This window comes from Accipiter gentilis, chromosome 22, assembly GCF_929443795.1.
Source record: "Accipiter gentilis chromosome 22, bAccGen1.1, whole genome shotgun sequence".
NCBI lineage: Eukaryota > Metazoa > Chordata > Aves > Accipitriformes > Accipitridae > Astur > Astur gentilis.
Genome location: NC_064901.1, coordinates 7,616,633 through 7,636,328, shown reverse-complemented (window position 1 = coordinate 7,636,328; position 19,696 = coordinate 7,616,633). Strand labels below are relative to the sequence as shown.

At 34.8% G+C, this 19,696-nt stretch overlaps 1 protein-coding gene across 1 annotated transcript in view; it reads left to right on the top strand.

Moving 5' to 3' along the window:
- The window catches only part of ARHGAP5 (Rho GTPase activating protein 5), a 56,428-nt gene that overhangs the window by 22,883 nt on the left and 13,849 nt on the right, over nucleotides 1-19,696 (top strand). Inside the window, exons 4-6 of the mRNA XM_049825218.1 lie at nucleotides 4,757-4,904; nucleotides 16,839-16,916; nucleotides 18,312-18,443. Of these exons, the coding sequence (XP_049681175.1) occupies nucleotides 4,757-4,904; nucleotides 16,839-16,916; nucleotides 18,312-18,443 (358 nt within the window). The remainder of the gene's footprint in view (nucleotides 1-4,756; nucleotides 4,905-16,838; nucleotides 16,917-18,311; nucleotides 18,444-19,696) is intronic.

Sequence of the window (19,696 nt, the reverse complement as noted above, 5' to 3'; positions counted from 1 at the left end):
TGTAACAAGCTGGAACTCTAAAAATGGCAGAAGGCATGAGGGGAAGAAAGAGAGAGCATGTTAGGGACCATCATCTGCATTATTCATACGTCGTATAGCTTCTGAAGAGCTAGCCATGAATTGGAGATTACAAATACTTTATTAAGCCTATAAAATGAATGCTGTTCATGGTGCGTGGTTTTATGAAGTATTTTAATAGTCCTGAAAATATTGACTTTGCCCTCTGTGACCCTAGGGCTGACTGCAAATGAAGCAGGCAGAAAATTTCCTTTGTATTAAAAGCAGTAGTGAAGTATGTGGGAGGTAGAGAAGGGGCTGAATTTCCCCTTGATAAATAAACTATCATGCTAGTTCTGGTGGGATGGAGGTGAGAGACAAAAAAAGAAGGGAATCCCTCTTGAAAAGAGAGGACTTGCTAGAGTAAGCAGCCCATTCATAAAGGGGTTTGATAGGTAGGTTTGGGCAGTTTTTTTAGTTTTCTAAGTTAATTTTAAAAGATTGTATTTAAGTGCCTTGTACTCTCAGGACTCACAGCTGGCTGAAGTCTCAGCCTAGTTTCTCTCTAGAAGATGAGTGCTGCGTAACTGTGGGTCCTTGGTACCTATAGTCAAGAGGGTTAATCTTGAGTATACTTTAAATCTACAGTTTCATGGCTTTATGCTTTTTATAATAATGTTTCTAGTTTTGAAATCAAGAATTGGATACCGTGCTGTGCTAGAAAACATGTTTTCATAATTGCCTTGGCTTTTATTAAGCGGACTTCGGCTAATCTTTTGCAACACTCATTTCAGTGATTAAGCTACTGTAATTAAAGCAATATTCCAGGTAAATGCTTTTGGTATCAGCAAAGCAAGGCAAATTTGGGATTATCAGAGTTAAAATGGTTTACTGCCAAAGTATATACAGATCAGCTGGAGGTTTGGCATTAACTTCTGTTAGGGTATAAAGAGACGTTGTGTTTGGCAAGAAGCAAGTGGTGAAACTCATGCTGGAAAGCTCAACGTCAGTGCAGCAATCAGTTATAAAACCCCCAGATTTATATGAAAACTAAGGATTTCAGCTTTATGGTGTTGGGCTTGTGTTTTAGTTACTAACATGAAACAGTGGTATGTGAAACAGTGACCTTTTTGCTAGGATTAACTGACAAAACTTTTGTGCTGGTTGTCTTCTCTAACTTGGTACTTATTAGTCCTTTTTTTATTATGATGTAGAAGAAGCATACAAAATTGTCTTTGTGCCTGGATTAGTGCTCGCTGTATCCATCATTAGGCGACTGCTGTATTGTGGGGAGCAGGTGTATTGGGCAGAACTATTGAACTAAAAATACCATGGCAAAATCATAATTGGTCCACCAAAATCTGAATTTAGAAATTATTCACCCTTTTTGGGTCCTGTTTAACTAAATGAATAATTTAATGTTTAGCAGTCTTTTTGTTTAAATATTGTTTCATTAGAGAACTTTTAAAAAAGTTAATTTTACACAGAAAAATTTATCATAGTCATTATCTTGACTAGCAGATTTGAAAGTTGCATGCTATGACTGATGGATCAGAAAAGCTGCTATTTTCTCAGAGTGGGGAATAGGGATTAAAAAAAAGCTTTCACTAAAGCTTATTTTTTTTAGAAATAAGACCTGTATTTTTTTCCTGAAGTCAGTTGATCATTGACAAAGATCAGGTCTTTTGCACAGTAACATACCTTTTTTTTCAGAACAAGTTCTTTGCTTAAGAAGTCTAGACATGCAACTTAAGGAAAGTATGGAAGTCTGAAATCAGGAAATAACATGGTGGTTTTTTAATACCTTAAGTTTTTATTGGTAATTTGTAGAAGTATTTTTTTTGTGAAGATCATGTAGATAGTGTTATTTGCAGGAAGATTTGATTTGTGCTGTCATTGGAAAGTTAACCCACTCACATGCCCCAAAAGAAAGGGAAATCACAAGAGAGATATTTTAATAAATATTGGACAGGAGAGAGACATGATACATAATGGGAATTAGCTGATAAAATTATTATTGTAATTTTGTCTACCTTGTGAAATCCTAATTTCATGTTTACAAAATAGCCCTGTGATGATCATCTCTTCTACTCTACTTTTAGATCAGTTTGAAAAGGACTTCAGGGATTTTTTAATTATCTTTTTTTACTTTATTCTTCTATAAATTCTTTAGACAAATTCTGACTTTCCAAATTGGAGATTAAACTTCATCTAAGAAACCTTTCTGCTTTTTTGAGTGTATAACGTCATACTTGATATCTCAGTCCCTTACAACCATTCTTGTAAACACAGGACAGTTATTAGAAAACAGCATCCTTTATTCCAGTTTTGCAGACATGTTAGATATTTCATTCTACGTCCAGGTATTCTACACAGATAGTAATATTCATTAGTATTATAATTGTCATAAAAATTCTGTAAAACCCCAGTTTATTATTCCATTAATGAGACTGCTTTTCACTCAAACAAAAAAAAAATTGTTTATATTTAATTATCTCATGCTAATATTATGTCTTAATCAAAGAGACACACAGTCTTTTTCTATCTGCTGGGTCTGCAATACACAGTCTGAGTGTTGCTCTGTTTGTTCTAAGATGGTGGGGATGTGCACAGAACACCTTGGAAAAAAAATAATTTCAATTTGTTTTTGCTTTTTTCATTGCGTTAATGTACGTATCTCTAAAACGATCTTTCATTCAACATTTGACAAACAGTTTTTCACTGAGTTTTACATGTTCTTTAGCTTCAGCTTAGCCCTTTTAGCTGCTGCTCATCTGAACTGGATGTTGCCTATATAAATATGATTTTGCCACTAAAGAGAAAACAGCCAATGAACTAGGTTGAGTGCTGCGGGTTTCAAAGCAGGGGACTGTGACAGTGAGAAGGAAGGAAGGAAGAAAAAGCTGTTTCTAATCCGAAGGCACATACTTGTGGAACCATTGATATTGTATCCAAGATGAATAAAAGTTATGCAAAGAGTTGACAGGTGAAAGGAACTCTTTCAGACAGTGTCTGCTTTAGTCATGAAAGTTTATCCTAAAGTTTTATCCTAAGCTTTTTATTAAGTTTTCGGTTAATGTACAACTTGGGGAGAAATGAATTGCTGGAGAGCAATTTCTTTCTAATGTTTCAAAGAACTCTCTAGTAAATGTTCCTTCCTTCTAAATTATAAGTGCCAAACCTACTATAAAAATCCCAAATTTGAAAGATAAGCCTGTTTTTTTGTAGCCTTCTGTTATCATGGTCACTCATGGCTACTTTGATGCTGATTTCAAGAAGTGCAAGCTGTCTTACAAAGAGATATTCCACATAAAAAGTCTTACTTGTTTAATTAGGTTATTGAAAGGCTTTGATTACCAGATTTTTTTATCAAGTGTTGGAGAAGTTCCACAGGTGCTGTAAGGTGATAGTTGGAGAAATGTTCTTTAGGCTGTAGTTTTCACTTTCCCTAATAGAGTTCATCTTCAGCTCATTAATACTCAGTGGGCAAGTCAGTCATGTATATGTACCTTGCTGATGTGAAGTTTGTAAGGACTGATTAAGTAAAATTGATGGAACAAAAGTAGAAGTTAACCCCCCCCCCTTTTTTTTTTAGCACAAAGATATTGAAATTCAGGACCTTTCTAGATGTAAAATAAAGAAATGAGACATGTTTTGTCTTAACTGAGGTGTAGTATTATTAGAAATTATAAAATTCTAGAAACCTGGTTATGAAATTTAAATCTGGCTGTTGCGCCTTTTGTTTTTCTTCTATTTTGTACTATTAGATGTTGGCTGAAGAACTTTTATATGAAAATGTACTATTAGATGTTGACTGAAGAGCTTTTATATGAAAATGTAACTGCTTTTAACTACTTATTCTATATAAGCTTAAAGATAAAATGCTAGATTTTAATGGTGATGTTCATTCAGTTTCCATATTCAGTTGCCAATGTATAGGCAATTGATTGACCACTTTATATGGTTATCTCTGAGTATTTTCATTAACATTCAGAGATGAAACATGGTATCTGATACAATATAATTTTTGTAATCGTCCAAAGTTGATTTATCAGTTGCACTGATAAAAGTCCCTCTCGGGGTGGAAAGGGGAGGGAAAATCAAAACAAGCAAGAAAACTCCATATGAAACTCATCATCTTATTAGATTTGATTGGGTGCAAACCTCCTTCTGGCTAAAATCCTGCGCCTGTAACAAAGCAATCATGCTTAATAGTTGTACATGCAACTCTAACTCTGAATTGATTGCTATACATTCTGGATCATCATGTTTCTAGCATAGTTGCAATATGAAAATTATTTAGTATCTTTAATGAGATGCATACAGAAGACATTCAATTTATTCTGGTGATATGACACTTCACAATCTTATCCTAAAAATTTCTGTAGATATGTGGTTCAATTGTTACTCATGTAGATTCGTTTGTGAGTGGTACTGAAAGTTAGTATGTAAAGACTTGTCATAGCACTCTAAACAAGTAGTGTGTTTATTTTTGTTCCTATAGTATTTCAATTACTGGTGCATTGGGTCATGCTGTTCCTAATGCGATACAAAAATTACCAAACCTATTAGAAGTTATTTGAGTGCTTTGTGTCTAATGTATGCTATTTTAAAAGTACATTTGTTTTTATTCAGTTTGCCATAGAGGAATTTTAATGTCTGATAGATGTGTGATCAGTTTGTTTTTACTGAATGGTTGCAATATGAGTTAGTTAAAATATTACTTAAATATTACTTAAATAACTCTGTTTTGTTGTAGCCGAAAAAGAAAACTAAGACATTCAATCCTCCAATCCGTAGAAACTGGGAAAGTAATTACTTTGGGATGCCCCTACAGGATCTGGTTACACCTGAGAAACCGATACCTCTGTTTGTTGAAAAATGTGTGCAATTCATTGAAGATACAGGTAAGATAGGAGAACTATTGGAGGAAAGACTTTCCCACTTTGCATAATGAGTAAAGCCTCTTATTTTCTGTTTTAAAGTACTTTTAGAATTTTATTCTAGAAATAAATAATTATGGGAAAAGCACATTCTAAAAGTAGAATGTGTTCTCTAAATTGTATGCTTGATGTGTGATGGTCTTTTGTCTTTATTTACACAAATACTTAAATTCTTTTTGACAAACATTTGAAGTTTTAACATTTGTTTCCTGTAATTTAAAAAACTTATACCACTTTCTAATGCCAAATGACTTTTAACCCGATGGCTTTCCAGTCTTACATGTCTCACTGTTGTCACTGTATTTGCTTCATATAGTAAAAAGCTCTGAAATCCACTTTTTCCAATTGTGGAAGACAGGTAGCTGGTATGGCTTAATTAGCTTGCTTGCTTTATTTTGCTGGTAAACCTAGTTTTGCATTTTAACTTGTTACAGAGATGGAAACATTTCTTTTCTAAATACTGTGTAATTCTACATGAAAAATATTAAGCAATATGTTTAACTTGCAGATTTCCAGTTTAACGTAAATTATTAACATATATGTGTTTGCACTAAGGTGAAATTTCACAGTATGGTTTTCTCTCTCTCCTTTCTCACTGGCTTCCTGGTTGTGTGTTTGTCCATGCTTTCAGCCTATTTACTGTGTGACCATGAGGCAAGTAGGATGATCTTGCTGGTCCAGCAGAAGACTACATTTAGGAGTGGGGAGTTGTTTTGAGGTTTGAGAGTGACCTGTGGTTGGGTTTTGTTTGGTAATTTTTTGTTTTTAAGGATGGTGAGCGCCAGTTTTTGGTTAGTGTGTAGATCTTGCTTGCTCTGAAGTTGCATAAATCCTATATTGCTATATTTGCAGCAAATGAGAGTGTGAAACTGACGAGCTGAAACATGAGCAGGACCATCTTTTGATTGGGTGTCTGCAGTTCTATATTATTTAGCATAAAGTAAAACAGCACCTTTTTTCAACATTTTCTTAGTTCTGTAATACAATTTTGGCTGTAAGATGACAGTAACAGTTTTAGCAAGAGTAAAACTGAAGGTTTTTCTTTCTTAAACTAAAATTCAGTTTTACTGCCATCTGTAAGAGTAGTGTTTTCAAAAGAACTACTACAGGTGGTAGGCCTAATAGCTGTTTTTGAAGACTTATATACTGCATTATTGCAATCAAAAAAATTGGGTGAAACCTCAGGCACTTATCTTTTGGGAGTCAGAGATATTAGTATAAATCTGTCTTTAACCTTTACCTCCTATTGATGCCTTGCCTAAAAGGAAGAGCTGTATTTTTTTCCCTCTTGCTTTTGCTTTCCTTACCTCACCCAGGAAAAAATGGGGAAGGAGGAAGAAGGGCAAGGAGCAATAGAATGGTATAGACAGTTTAATATATATTTTGTGCATTTGTGTTATATGTTGTTTATTGTATGTAGCAAAAAAACCCAATCCCAAAACAAACAAACATAATTTTATAGGTGAGTCACTGTCTGAATTTGTGTTCTTTAAAAATGACTGGATACAGCTACTACATACAGCTGTATAAAACAGACATTCACCAGTAATGAAGACCAAATGACTTTTTGAAGAGTTCGTAGAATCTAGAAGTAATATCTTAAATTTGAGCATGTTTAACTTTGTAAGAATATTTTCAAACAACAAAATTACAAATACAAATCTAAAGAAAATTGTATTTGCTTAAAAATAACGTTGTCTGATATCCGTTGACTTTGTGGTAGTATTTCTCCCAAAGGATTTTCACCAGTTTGTGGGGTAAGAGAGAACTATAATAGTGTGGGAACGTGATTCATTGTCTTTTTTTCGTTGTAATCATCAAATAATGCAAGCACCCAGAAGATTTAGCACTTTTATTCTTTTCTAATGACCTTTCTTTCAAGAATAAGGTGTTTAGTTAAGCTGCTGATATGCTCAAAATGTGAGGGGCTCCTCAAAAGTGGTGACTCAAGAGGTACTGCTTTTCCTGTAGCTGGTTGAGTATATGTTAGTTCATCCTGGGATGCTGCTGTGCAGCTACTGAAAGCTGGAGAATTTTAATTCTGGCCAAATGTGTAAGCTGGACAAACATTGTGCCATCTGCATGCTTTGTTTGTGGTTGTGAAGACAGTTCTACTGCTGTTTCTGTTAAGCACTTTGTGAAGGTAGAACAAAACCTCTGCTTTTGATCTGTATTACAGTTTTCTTTCTTCTACTCTGGATTCTGTGTAAGTAGCTTTGGTTATTCTTTTCAGCTTCCATACTTGGCTGTAGGAGTTTTATTTTTGGTGTGTATTATTTCTATATTGGGTTAATATTCTGTAGGTATTTGAGTTTCAAGCACTGTTTTGATAGAATGTATTCGTTGCCTTTGAGAGAGGAAGATATTGTTTTGCATTGCCTTCAACCTATACTAAGATAGACTCACGTCACTGACTTCAGGACTGTCTGAGAGAAAATTCTGCAAATACAGTTTTGGAGATGATCAGTCTGCAGGAGACAAGTCGGGATCTATTGGCTTCAGGCTAGAGTCCACAACGGTACCATTCCCATTTGATAAAGCTGTTGTATCAGCTGCTTGGCTCTGGGGAGTCATCCAATACTTCAGCTGTCTCTTAGCAAGTCAGCCTACAATCAGTACTAACTGAACTGAATACCAGTGTTTATTATCATTGTCTTTTTAATCAAGAAGTGCAGTCTTTTCCAACACTTCTTGAATGAAGCTAATCAGTATATTTCTCTTAAAGAGGACATACTTGTTAAGCTTTTCCTTTTAAGGTACTTTCATGGAGTTCAGCTCCTTCCCTTTGTATTACCACGTGTAATTTGCATTGTGGCTGAATTGCAGGCTTTTTGCGAAGATATGATTAATCTCAAATTGAAGGGCTAATCTTAATTTTTAACGTTCCCTATCTCTGCCTCATGAAATGATAGAAGATGGTGCTTTGTACCCACTCATCTAAATTGTGACTGAGGCTAGAAAGTACGTGGTGTGAAAAACAGTTTTCTCTGCTTTGTTTTGGATGCTTAGATGAGAAGATAATATCAGAAAGTGTCTTTGAAGATTCTTGCTCCACTGTAAACCTTAAAGAATTGACCCCATGCAGAAAATACTATCAGATTTTTGTTTTACCATACTGTTCTGGAATATCCTCACCAAAAAAAAAAAAAAAAAGAAAAAAAAAAAGGTGTGCAGTAGAAGAGGGACAATTTGGAAAAAAAAGTAAATCTGGGACCTGAAAAGTTCTAGCTTCTTATAAATAAATTTTTCTTTTGGAGGAACCATATGGATCCTGTCAGGGTAAAGGGAGATCTGGTAGAGTTTAGGGATCCTAAGTCAGGGCCCACAGATCTAGGTATTTTTTGTGTATTCCTGTTCAGTTTGATATTTTCCAGCAGGAAGTTTTATTCTGAACTGGATTAGCTTTATGGAATCAACTAATTTATGTGTTTGAAAGATAATCTAGGGCTTGAACCCCTTTGGAATCTTTTTGATAGTATTGGAATTAGAAACTGAGGGAACAAAGTGGTTAATACTTGAGCAGATCTAAACCTAATAAGCAGCAAGTATGTATCAGAATCTTCATTTCAGCAGCAGTGTGTACTGAGAGAAAATTCTGCAAATACAGTTTTGGAGATGAGCAGTGTGTACTGCTGCTGATACTAATAGTACAAAGCAGTGATAGCGCATATTTTGTCTTAATTGAACCTATTGGTTAAAGAAAAAAGTACAATACCATGTAAGATTATATTAAATTTAATAACACTGACGCTTTTGGATAAGGAATGAGGAAAGCTTGGCTAAATAAAATATTGTAAACAAACTTTGCTTGTGTGTTTACACATTGTCCCTGCTTATAGGAAAAACTTTCTCTATTCAAGCCTTTCATTTTTGAATTCATTGTAATTATAGCAGGATGAGTAATCTTTTGGTTGGTTGTCAGAGCTCTTTCTTGTTGGTTCATTGAACAAGATGATCAAAAGAATTTTTATCCTTCAGGTAAGTAACTTGATAATAGTGAATTATCAACTTTTCCACTAAATGTCTTGGTATAAACATATAATGTTTTCCTGAAAACTTATTTTATGGTGAAGATACTGTGATCTTATCTGAAACCTTCTACAGACTGTATAAACACTTTCCTATCATTAGTGGCACAGCACATTGTGTAAGCTGCTGATGTTTGTATGCTTTTACCTCTGTCGCATTCTTTGCAAATCAGTATATAACTTGTTCTTGAGGGCAGCTACTTAAATTGACTTTTTGACATTGGTAATTATTTTCAGTTATGGGCTTCCAAAAGAAGATTTCAATGATACAGTTGTTCAGGTGTATTTTGTTGCTTTCTCCTGTTGGACTGAATAGAAGGTCATTTTGTTACATCACTTGAAATGAAATTTTTAAGTGTGTTGGTTTTCTGCAAACTAGATTTACGGAAATGTATTTAGCAGGGAAACTAGAGTTCAGATTTGATTTTTAAGAAAATTGTAGTGGCTGGTTTTGTATAGAAGTAATGGTGCTATGATAAGACGTGCTAGAAAAAAATAAGCTGCCAATTTTTAAAAAAATTTCTATCCATTATTTTTTTAACACAATTCATTTTTTCTAAATGTAGGCAGCAGAATTGAGATAATTTTTGAAGCTTAACTGTTTGTTAACTGTATTAATAGCATGAATTCTGTGTTTCTCTAAGAATTATCATGTAGAGAGTAAGGAGGATATTCTGATACTCTGATAGTTTTGTTTGAGAGAGGAATGCAGATTTCTGAAGGCTAATTTAATGTTCAACAAAATGTTGGTATGATTGATTTTTATATTGCAATACCATATAAAAAATATTTGTTGAATATCTATTTCTTTAAGTGTAAAAATTTTACATGTTTATTGGAAGTTTGTAGCTTGAGTGTTTTTATGCTGCATTTTTATGCTGTTCTACATGCCACCAATTTAATTTCAAGTACTGTTTGTGTGCTATTCAGCACTTACTGTTGGTGATTATTTTTAATTTTCCCAAACTTATAATTGGTCAAAAATTACTCATGCTAACTGATGGTATTAGCATATGAGGGTTTTAAATATTTCAGTATTTTTTAAATTGGTGTGTTGAATTTACTTTTTGTATGCGTTGTTATGCATTGGTGAAAAGTTTGGTATAAATCACATTTCATTCTGTTTACCATGGAAGGAGGCATCAAATTAATATTATGAATACTAACACAGTTTTGCCACTTATTAAATATAGTTCTTGACTATATTCAACTCTAATAATAATAGCAGTGTTTGAATATGTTTTTTTTCTTCAGGTTTTCAAATATTTAAAAAAAAATCTTTGTAGACTATTAATATCCATATGCTTCATTGACAATATTAGAAATTTTAGATTCTGTACTTCATGGAAAACTGATATCATTAATATAATGTTAATTCTACATGAAACAACTGAGGGAAGAGAAGCTTATTAGAATAATATGTATTTTAATAATTTAGTTACTCAGTTTATGTGAGACAAGTAATAGAATAAAGAAGGAAGAATGAATTTGACAGAGCCACATCTTGTTTAATGTCCCATGTGGTCTCTGTGGAGAACTATAAAAGAGCTGTGGAGAGCAATTAAAAGTTGTGTACTTGGTATATGTACAATAATTACTGCTTTTGATATTTATACCTTTTTGTAATGGTGTTAAAATTATGATTTTGGAAGTAATTCGAGTAAAAATATTGCCTTCTGTGAATTTCCCTCTCACCTAAGTTATACCCAGGTCTCACCATGAGGCCAGATTTTGACATTGAAAGCATAGATAATGCAAAGTTTGTCTCCAGAGAATGAGGATTGGGTAGAAATAGGCAAAGAAAATGTCAGCAGTGCCTGTTGAGGTAAAAAGGCTGGTAAATCATTGAAATATATTGTGGTTTAGGCCCAGCCAGCCACAAAGCAGCACATGGCTGATCGCTCACTCCTCCCCTGCCCAGTGAAAGGCTCCTGGGTTGAGACAAGGGCAGGGAGGGATCTCTCACCAACTATGGTCATGGGCAAAAGAGACTCAGCTTGGGGAAAACCCAAAATCAATTTAATTTGCTACTAATCAAATAAAAACAGGATAATAAGAAGTAAAACTAAATCTTAAAACACTTTCCCCCTATCGCTTCCTCCTTCCCCCTTCCTGGGCTCAAATCCACTCCTGATTTTTCTACCTCCTCCCCTCCTGAAGTGGCACAGGGGGACGGGGAATGGGGGTTGCAGTCAGTTCATCACACGTTTCTGCTGCTTCTTCCTTCTCAGGGGGAGGACTCCTCACTCTTTCCCTGCTCCAGCGTGGGGTCCCTCCCACGGGCTGCAGTTCTTCATGAACTGCTCCAGCCCGGGTCCTTTCCGTGTGTTGACACTAGCAGAAGAGGGTCAGTGGCTGGAGCTCCTGACCTGTGGGTTTGTTCAGCTTGGAGAGGGGAAGGCTGAAGAGATATCCAAAAAATGGCTTCCCATACCTATGAGGAGGTTACTGAGAAGGTGCAGCCAGGCTTAAGTACTGAAGTACATGGCAGGAGGATTAGAGACAATGCTTATTAAAATATGAGGTTCCAACTAGAAAGAAAGGAAAAACTCTTGCTCTGAGTATTATTTAAGCCCTGGTTCTGGTTGCCCAGATTGTGGGCTCTCTGTCCTTGGAGATAGTCAAGATCAGATTTAGATAAGCAACCCAATCTGAATTCGGTGTTGACCCTTGTTTGAGCAGGAGGTTGGACTAGGTGACCTCCTGAGCATCCCTTCTGTCATCACTTTGAAATAGAATATTCAGTAGTTAGGAAACTGTACGCCAGTTTGTGTTTTGCAACTTTGGAATTAATCAACAGAGAGGAAACCCTGTCCAAACTTGAGAGGAGGGGAAAACAGGCATCAGTTGTTTCTCCTAATGGAAGACTGACTACCAGACGGATGGAGGAGGAGCACATGCATTAATTTATTAGTGTGTGAGAATCACTGAAGACTGTAAACAAATATGTTTTGAAATATTCATAAACACATGTTGTGCACTTGAGCTGTATTGCTAATTAAGGTATCTTCAAAGGAAACAACACAGGAAATATGTAAAGAATTCCCAAACAATGCAGATAGGACCAAGATGTCAATATCTTCTGCAGAGTACTTATGGTACTTCTGCTGCTCCTCTTATTCCCCTAGCTTTCTCTGGGCCCAAAGTGACGAAACAGCTAATATGCCTGGAAAATTAGAGTATCTTCAGATGTCACCCATTTTTAATGAAGTAAAGAATGCACCTACCTTTTCCTAGGCATGTTTGTCATGTCATATTAATTGAAGTCTTTTATTCTTTTTCCAAAATGAACAGGCATGAAATATGTGATTGAGTGACACTTCATAAAATGATTGAGAGCTTGTTTAATAATTGGTTAATGTAAATTATAGAAATGTTAATTCAGCATTGGATGAGAGATTCCTATTTTTTGAGTCTTTCTAAAAGTACTGCTTATTTTCTTAGACTGCTTACTTTTTACTGAACATTTCAATATTCTATAAATTATTTTATTACAAGAAACAGTAAGACACTTATTTTTGGTTCTGGTTTCCAGTGTGTGAGTTGCATGTCATGGATCTTTAAATGCCAGTGTTGATATGCACAGATAAGAGCACACTAAATGTAGAATTTTAAATGTATTTTATGTAGGTAAACTTAGTGCTAGACTCTTACTTGAAAAGAGTATGGATTCTTTGCTCTGTAATTACATACATTCTAGGTGTACGTAGAAATTACCATTCTGGATCAGTAAAGTGGTAGTTCCTTTAGTCTTGTGTAGTCTGGATAGCATAGGGGTTGAGAAGAGGTACACCAGGTCAATATGTAGAATAAAATTACAGAATGATACAGATCACAAAATTTACAAAGGTAAGTGGAGGTATGATAGTTTCACATATTGTAGTGGAGAATGATTCCTGAAAAGTTTGGTTGGTCACTGTAGGGGAAGGAATTAAAACGGGAGAGATAGACTTGCTGTGACTAGGTGGCATGTATTCAGAAATGTAGACAGAACAGTGATGGTGGAACCTGGCTGCGGATGTCAAGTTGGCAGGTACTGTGTAACTTTTCAGGAGGCTAAATATTAGTATAGCTGTTGATACTCAAGAAGAGGCTTTAAAATCATCATAGACAGCTGTCTGAAATCTTCAAGTCTCAGTACTTGCTATCCAGCAAGCAAAAAAAATTAAAAGAATTATGAGAGTGAGTGATATGGGGAAAAAATCATGTTATTACATGACTCCATGGTAATGCGTGCAGTTTGAATACTGGTTACAATATGGGTCAGTCTGTCTTAGATTAGAAAAGAGTTGGAAAAGATACTGCATATGACAATAATAGTAACTCTTGGATAAAGAGGGGCTGAATTGATAAGCTTAGAAAATTTCTGAGGAAGGGAAATGATACAGATTTTAAAAAGTGGTGCTGTGAAAGAGTAGAGAAGTTACTGCTTCATGTTAATAAATAGAAAAAAAGATTCTGTGAAAACTTCTGGTACTGAGAATAAACCCAGTGTGCTTTCATGATGTACATTCCTGAATTGCAAAACTGTATTTGCTCTGGGTTGTTGTAAAGACCACAAGTAAATGACTTAAAGGGGTTTGGATGAATTAGTGGGGGATAAATCCCCAAGTGGCTATTACAACACCTATGCAAAAGCCTATGTAAGCTACCATCTGCAGGAAGCTGGGAGGATATACCACAGAAAAATTGCTGGTTTTTGTTTTTTTCCTACTGCTCTTCCTACCTCTCTCCTCAAGCATATACTACTTAACTGCTGTGGAAACTGGATATTGTACCAGGTAGACTTTGGTCTGCCCCTGTGCTGAAATTAGTATGTCCTATGGCGGAACCAAGAGGTGTGAAATATGTTGGTGCCTAAGAATGGAAGTGTCCTACGAACTAAGTATGCATATAGGTGCAGATCCACCTTGCTCATTTTCTTTGAAATGCTTTGAACCCCATATGAAGTTCCAGTTAGATGGGATGGAACCCTGATCACAACCAGCAGCACAAAAGAAGGCGCAAGAAGAGAATTTATTAGGCACTAGGAGGTACTTTGAGAAAGGAATAGTCTAGACAAAGGAGGTGAGCTCTGTCTTGAGGTAAATATAGGCTATTGTGATGTGAAATAAGGAGGATCTAATTCTTTAAACCTAAAGGTGTAGTACAACTAGCAGGACAGAGAAGCAAATAAATCAGATGATTCTGATACATAATATTAAAACAGCCATTGTGTCCAGTAAGGATATCTTGAAAATTACAGCTGGACCAGAAGGGAAGCACGATAAGAACATATATAAGAATTCTGAAAAAATCAACAGGCTTGCAGATGAAGGAACTGTGAATTTTTAAAAAGCCGTCAAGAAAAAATAAATGTTGTGTTCTCTCTCTCTCTCTCTCTCTCTCTGGATATATGTTATAGATACGCAAGATGTTTAAAAGCTAGAACTAGTGAACTAGAGTGTCTTATACTTGATGCAATGCATGTTACATCAAGATCTTCAGAGACCAGATTGGATAATAAAAAACAAGAGAGAATTGAAGCATTACTTAAAAATTATGCTTTCTGACTTCTAGGTGTGTATATGCACACAGACAGATTAAACTTGTCTCCTTGTGTGCCTTTGAGAAACAGTATAATGACAGTTGACCAACTGTTGCATGAAGTGTTACTTTCTAGAATATACAAGCAAGAAAAATTATTTTTGCTTGAGGAATTTAAAAGACAAATATAGTTAGCTTAATCCAGAATTGGAGCACTTGGCTATTTTTGGAAGATGCCTAAATTCAGTAGGCATCTCCTTGTTTAACCTGAAAATTTTCTGAAGTACTGTAAGTCGTCTTTCTATGTTTCTCAGAGCTGTACTGGTCTGCAATAGGAAAAAATTGACATGATGAAGTGGGGGGTGGGGGGAAAGCCCAGATACTGCAATAGAACATCTCTGTCTCCTGGGCAGCCCAGTTCAAGTATTCAAGGTTTAAACACTTCTACTAAACAGTGACTGGATCAGACTTCTCAGAAAATGCTATTGCAGCAGATTCAATTCCTTTTGTGCAGAAAGAAATTGAATAGTAGTTGGATAAAACATAGAATACCCTGGGGCTGTAGGGTCTCCAACTGAGAAGTCTCCCATGCTAAACAAAGAGAATCTCCGTCCTGGCTTGTTCTTATCTACCAGTGATTATTTCTTTATTTACAACTTCTGGAAGAGGAATGCAAAGTGTTTCTGTCTGTGCTAGTGTTGTAGCACTTTCGGGGCATTCTTTTGAAGACAGGATTGAAACCCCTTCCACCTGTGGAAACCATTGAATCATTGAAACCGCTTTTTGCCCTGTGCCACCAAATTATACCTCCTGGTGCTTTTCGAGGATGTCAGTGAATGAGGCTCAGTTTTTTTGAAAAGACTGTTTAGGTGTATATTTACAAGTGAAAACTCTTGGCTATGGATTTGGAAAGCTAAATGGTACATATAGAAGTTTATTGAAGAAAAGCTTACTAAAATAGCCTTGATGCAGCCCGTAAAGATACAGGTGAATTGTCAAGGCATTAAGAAGAAAGAATTGAGTTAGAAGAGTTGATATCAAATTAATTGGTATAAATTTCCCAGCAGTATGAAGCAGTTAAGTGCTTTCTGTACTTTGAGAATTGTAACAGAATTCCTAGTGTTTCTTGGTAACTTAAAAGGCACACTCAGTGATTGAGGTGTCACAGAGGAGTTATGTATTGATCTGATAATCTAAAATGCATTCAATTACTAGGCTGTGATGGTAAAAAGCCAAAAGATTTCATAAAGCTCTAAAACTTGTGAATTTTTAAATAGAACCATGTACTGTTACAGACATCTAGCATATAGATAATTTTGCACCCATAAAAGTAACTTGGGGAATTATGGAACTGTAAACTGCTTGTATTCCTTAACGTGTTCTAAATTAACAAAGAAAAAGATCTTGGGTAATGGTGTGATTAGTAGTATGGATGCTTTCATTCAGTGAGTAGCTGTGGGCAAAAAAGATAGCAATGTGATAGGAAGCATAACCACTGGAGTGGAGTGAGCAAGTGTGTCTGTATGTGTGTGTCTGCATAATAAAGGTGTATTTTTTTAATGCTGTTAACCTAGAATGGCTGACGTAATTATGACGACTCCATAACACGTAGTAAAACAAAGTAATAATGAGAAACATGGAGAAATTCCTCTTCCTCATACCCTTCTCCTTTTCTAGTCTTTCCCCGCCCCTTAAAGAAAGACTTGTAAATGATGTGATAATTTACCTTAGAAAAGAAGTGAGGAGAAATGGATGCAAAGTTTATGAAGTATAAATGGTAAAAGGGAAAGTATGTTAGAAGATTAAGTCCTTGTCTCGTACAGGAGTGTGCCACACCATGAAATTAAAAAATCAGGAATCAATTACAAATGTTTGATTTTTCTGCAGAGTATTTTATTAGTGTGTTGTTGCTTGCCATAGTAAGTTGTTAAGCCCAAATTGTGAAGACAGTTTTTAAAAACATAAATTCTCTGGGTACCAAACCCCAGAATTAAGATTTTTGATGATTAAAAAAAAGATGCAAATAACAACAGGTTAGTAGAGATCAGGAATAGAATAATTTTGGGTAAATTATTCCATGAATGCCTGCAGTGATCAGGTTCCTGTTGTTCTACAGTGTGGTTTCCTCTGATTCATATTAAATGGAATAGTGGACTCAATATACAACTGGTATTTTGTGTTTTGGTAGTCCTATATCACTATAATGGTTAACATGTTACTTTTTAGGCACTTAAGGTTGGTATTCCTACTTTTGGTTTCTGAATTAGTAATTATGAGTGGCTCTGTTTTGCTCTTTAGTATATAAACTTGGTTTTGAATATTTTTTTTCTCCTCCCCTTCTAAGGATTATGTACTGAAGGCCTGTACCGTGTTAGTGGGAATAAAACAGATCAAGACAACATTCAGAAGCAGTTTGATCAAGGTAATGACAGATTTTGTTATTTAAAGCCAAACTGGAACTCGAATTCTCCATGGATTATCATATTGCAATATAAAAGGGTTGCACTTTCAAACTGGCTTCCATAGCACAGACTACTTAAAGCTCTGGTAGGTTGTATTGGTATAGTCCAGGTTATTACCAGTGAAGCTGTGTATAAACCAAAGATTGGATAGAATCTTGTTGCAGCTGTCTTTAAGTGCTGTTAAAATATTTTCTAGGAGGTATTCTAGTGTTTAAATGCAGTCCTAGCTGCTCCTTGTGTTAATAGTTCATCAGTCCTAGGCATTAAGGCATTCCCTTCCACCTCTTATCCCCCCAAAAGTAGTACTTCATGATACTTATTTTATTGAAAGCTTTCTTGGATGATACGGATTAACAATTAAATCTTGATAATAAATTTCTTAACACATCCTTTCTCATGCTAGAATATAGTGGAATATGATTAGTAGATTATGCTGTTCACTTTGATGTCTTAAAAGAGAGGGTCAGCATTTTTTTTTCTCACATAATTTATGATCTCAGTTGATACTTCAAAATGAAAACACTTATTAAAAGTTCTTGGATATTAATCATGAAGTTGAGCCTATGAAAAATAGTAAAATTCCTCCTTGATGATAAGGAAAATAAATGTACTAGGTTTTTATGCCTCACTATGCTGTTTCAGATAATCTCAGTATAATGCTAGATTTTTTTCAGTAACCCTATTAAAGGATGTTCCAGAGTTTCAGGTGGAGTGGATTTTTGAAAAGTAAACTTAGCATTTTCAAAACTTCAGTTTTTAAGTAATTTAAGTTCTGCAGCTTACGGTGCTTCCACTTCTAGCCTTGGTTTAAAAATTATATAGCATGGCTTTATTATTATAAATTTCAATTTAAAAAAAATTCTAGTTATAAAGCTTCTGTTATTTGGGAATCTAGCAGTAGATTATATGGCCACGTACGGTCACTGGTATGTTTTGTTGTCCTTTTTTAAAAGGCTTCATGTGGTCACATGAATTCTGCAAATTGATGTGCCCTGTACCAGTTTTTAACAAAATTTTGGGAAATAGAATTTAAAACTTAGTATTGGACAAAACTGATTAATCAGAAGCCAGTCAATGGCAAATAGAAAAGCATTTAAGTCTGCATGGAGAATTAGAGAACTTTATTTTTCTGATCTTATACTGTTTTCTTATACTGTCATATTTTCTTTTAGTTGATTTCATGTGGGTCAAGTGATGGCAGCTTATCCATAGGTTCACCTTTTTGTGCTTTTTAAAAAAATGTTTAGCAGCATTTTCGTTTTCAGTGTTTTGAATAAATTCTTGTTTTCTTAAAATACTATGAGGAATGATAACTGTAGGTTTTACTTACACTTCTGTTTACTTTTGTTTTACAGATCATAATATCAGTCTAGAGTCTATGGGAGTAACAGTAAATGCAGTGGCTGGGGCTCTTAAAGCTTTCTTTGCGGATCTCCCAGATCCATTAATTCCTTACTCTTTGCATCAAGAGTTGTTAGAAACATCAAGTAAGTAATAAACAAACAATCTTGTCTTGATCTAATTATGTTATATTGATTGCCCTTATTGCAATTTTTACTTCATTCTAAGTTGAAAGGACTAGCTGCACTGGAATACTTTTTAAATTGCGTAGACGTACATTTTTTAATATTCTTTAAAATTAACTATATGATGAAATTAACTTAATACTTTTTTTCTAACTAAATTGTGGCTTATTATTTCGCCTTTTCCTAGAAAATTTAATTGGAGAAATCTACTTGTTTTTTTTCCATTCTGTGTTAGTGCTGCTTATGATGAAAACTCTTGTAAATGTATTGCGGTTGTTAACGGGGGGGGGGGGGGAACCCTTGAATTCATAAAGTCTTATATTCAGAGTAGGCTTTAGAAATCAGACACATCTATGGAATATTATGGTAATTCTCTTTTAGATTTTTTTCAAGTTCTTTTTGAACTCCTTATAAATGAAATGCTTAATTTTGTTTGCCTTGCAAACGTTTTACAGACACTTCAAAGTGAAATGACTAAATTCTTCCCTTCTTTTAAAGAGTATCTCTCTTGTATTGGCAGCAAGCTGTTTCAAAAAAAGACTGATATGCATATTTTGCAGGATACAACTGTGACATACAGTATTCTTAACACTTTTTTGTTCAAAACATGAAAATACTAGTGTAAACCCAAGGCTTGGGCCTGGATTTGATTCATATATAGTCCATTAAAAATTTTGTATTTTTGGACAATATCTGTAGATACCTATTTGTGGTATTTCTGCTGTATTCTCAGGCAAATTCCTTGTTTAATGTAATTAGTTAGGTTTTATTTTTTCTTAAAAGTATATCAGTTAAATTTCAGTCAAAACCTGCAATAGCTTAGAATATAAGTGGACTTACTGTTTTAAAGTACCATTAATATGGCTTTAAATTTCTCTTTGGGATATATTGGAGCATTTTTATCATTATTTCTATGGTAATAGAGTACATCAAATTTCCTATTAGCCAAGCAGTCAAGTAGTAATAGAGGTGAGCTTGTATTCCTTTTCATGATACGAATCATTATGGAATAGAAGTATATTCTGCAGAATGTATGGTTCTACAATACTTCAGTGGTATTTTCCATAAATGTTTTAGCAGCAGTATTAGTAGTTGTTTTTTTTTTTTAAAAAAAAAAGTTACTTTATTCCATAGTCCTTTCTTACATGTTGCTTATTTCCTCTTTGAAGCATAAGTAATGTCCCTTGGGCCTGTGAAAATCCCTGTTCTCCTTT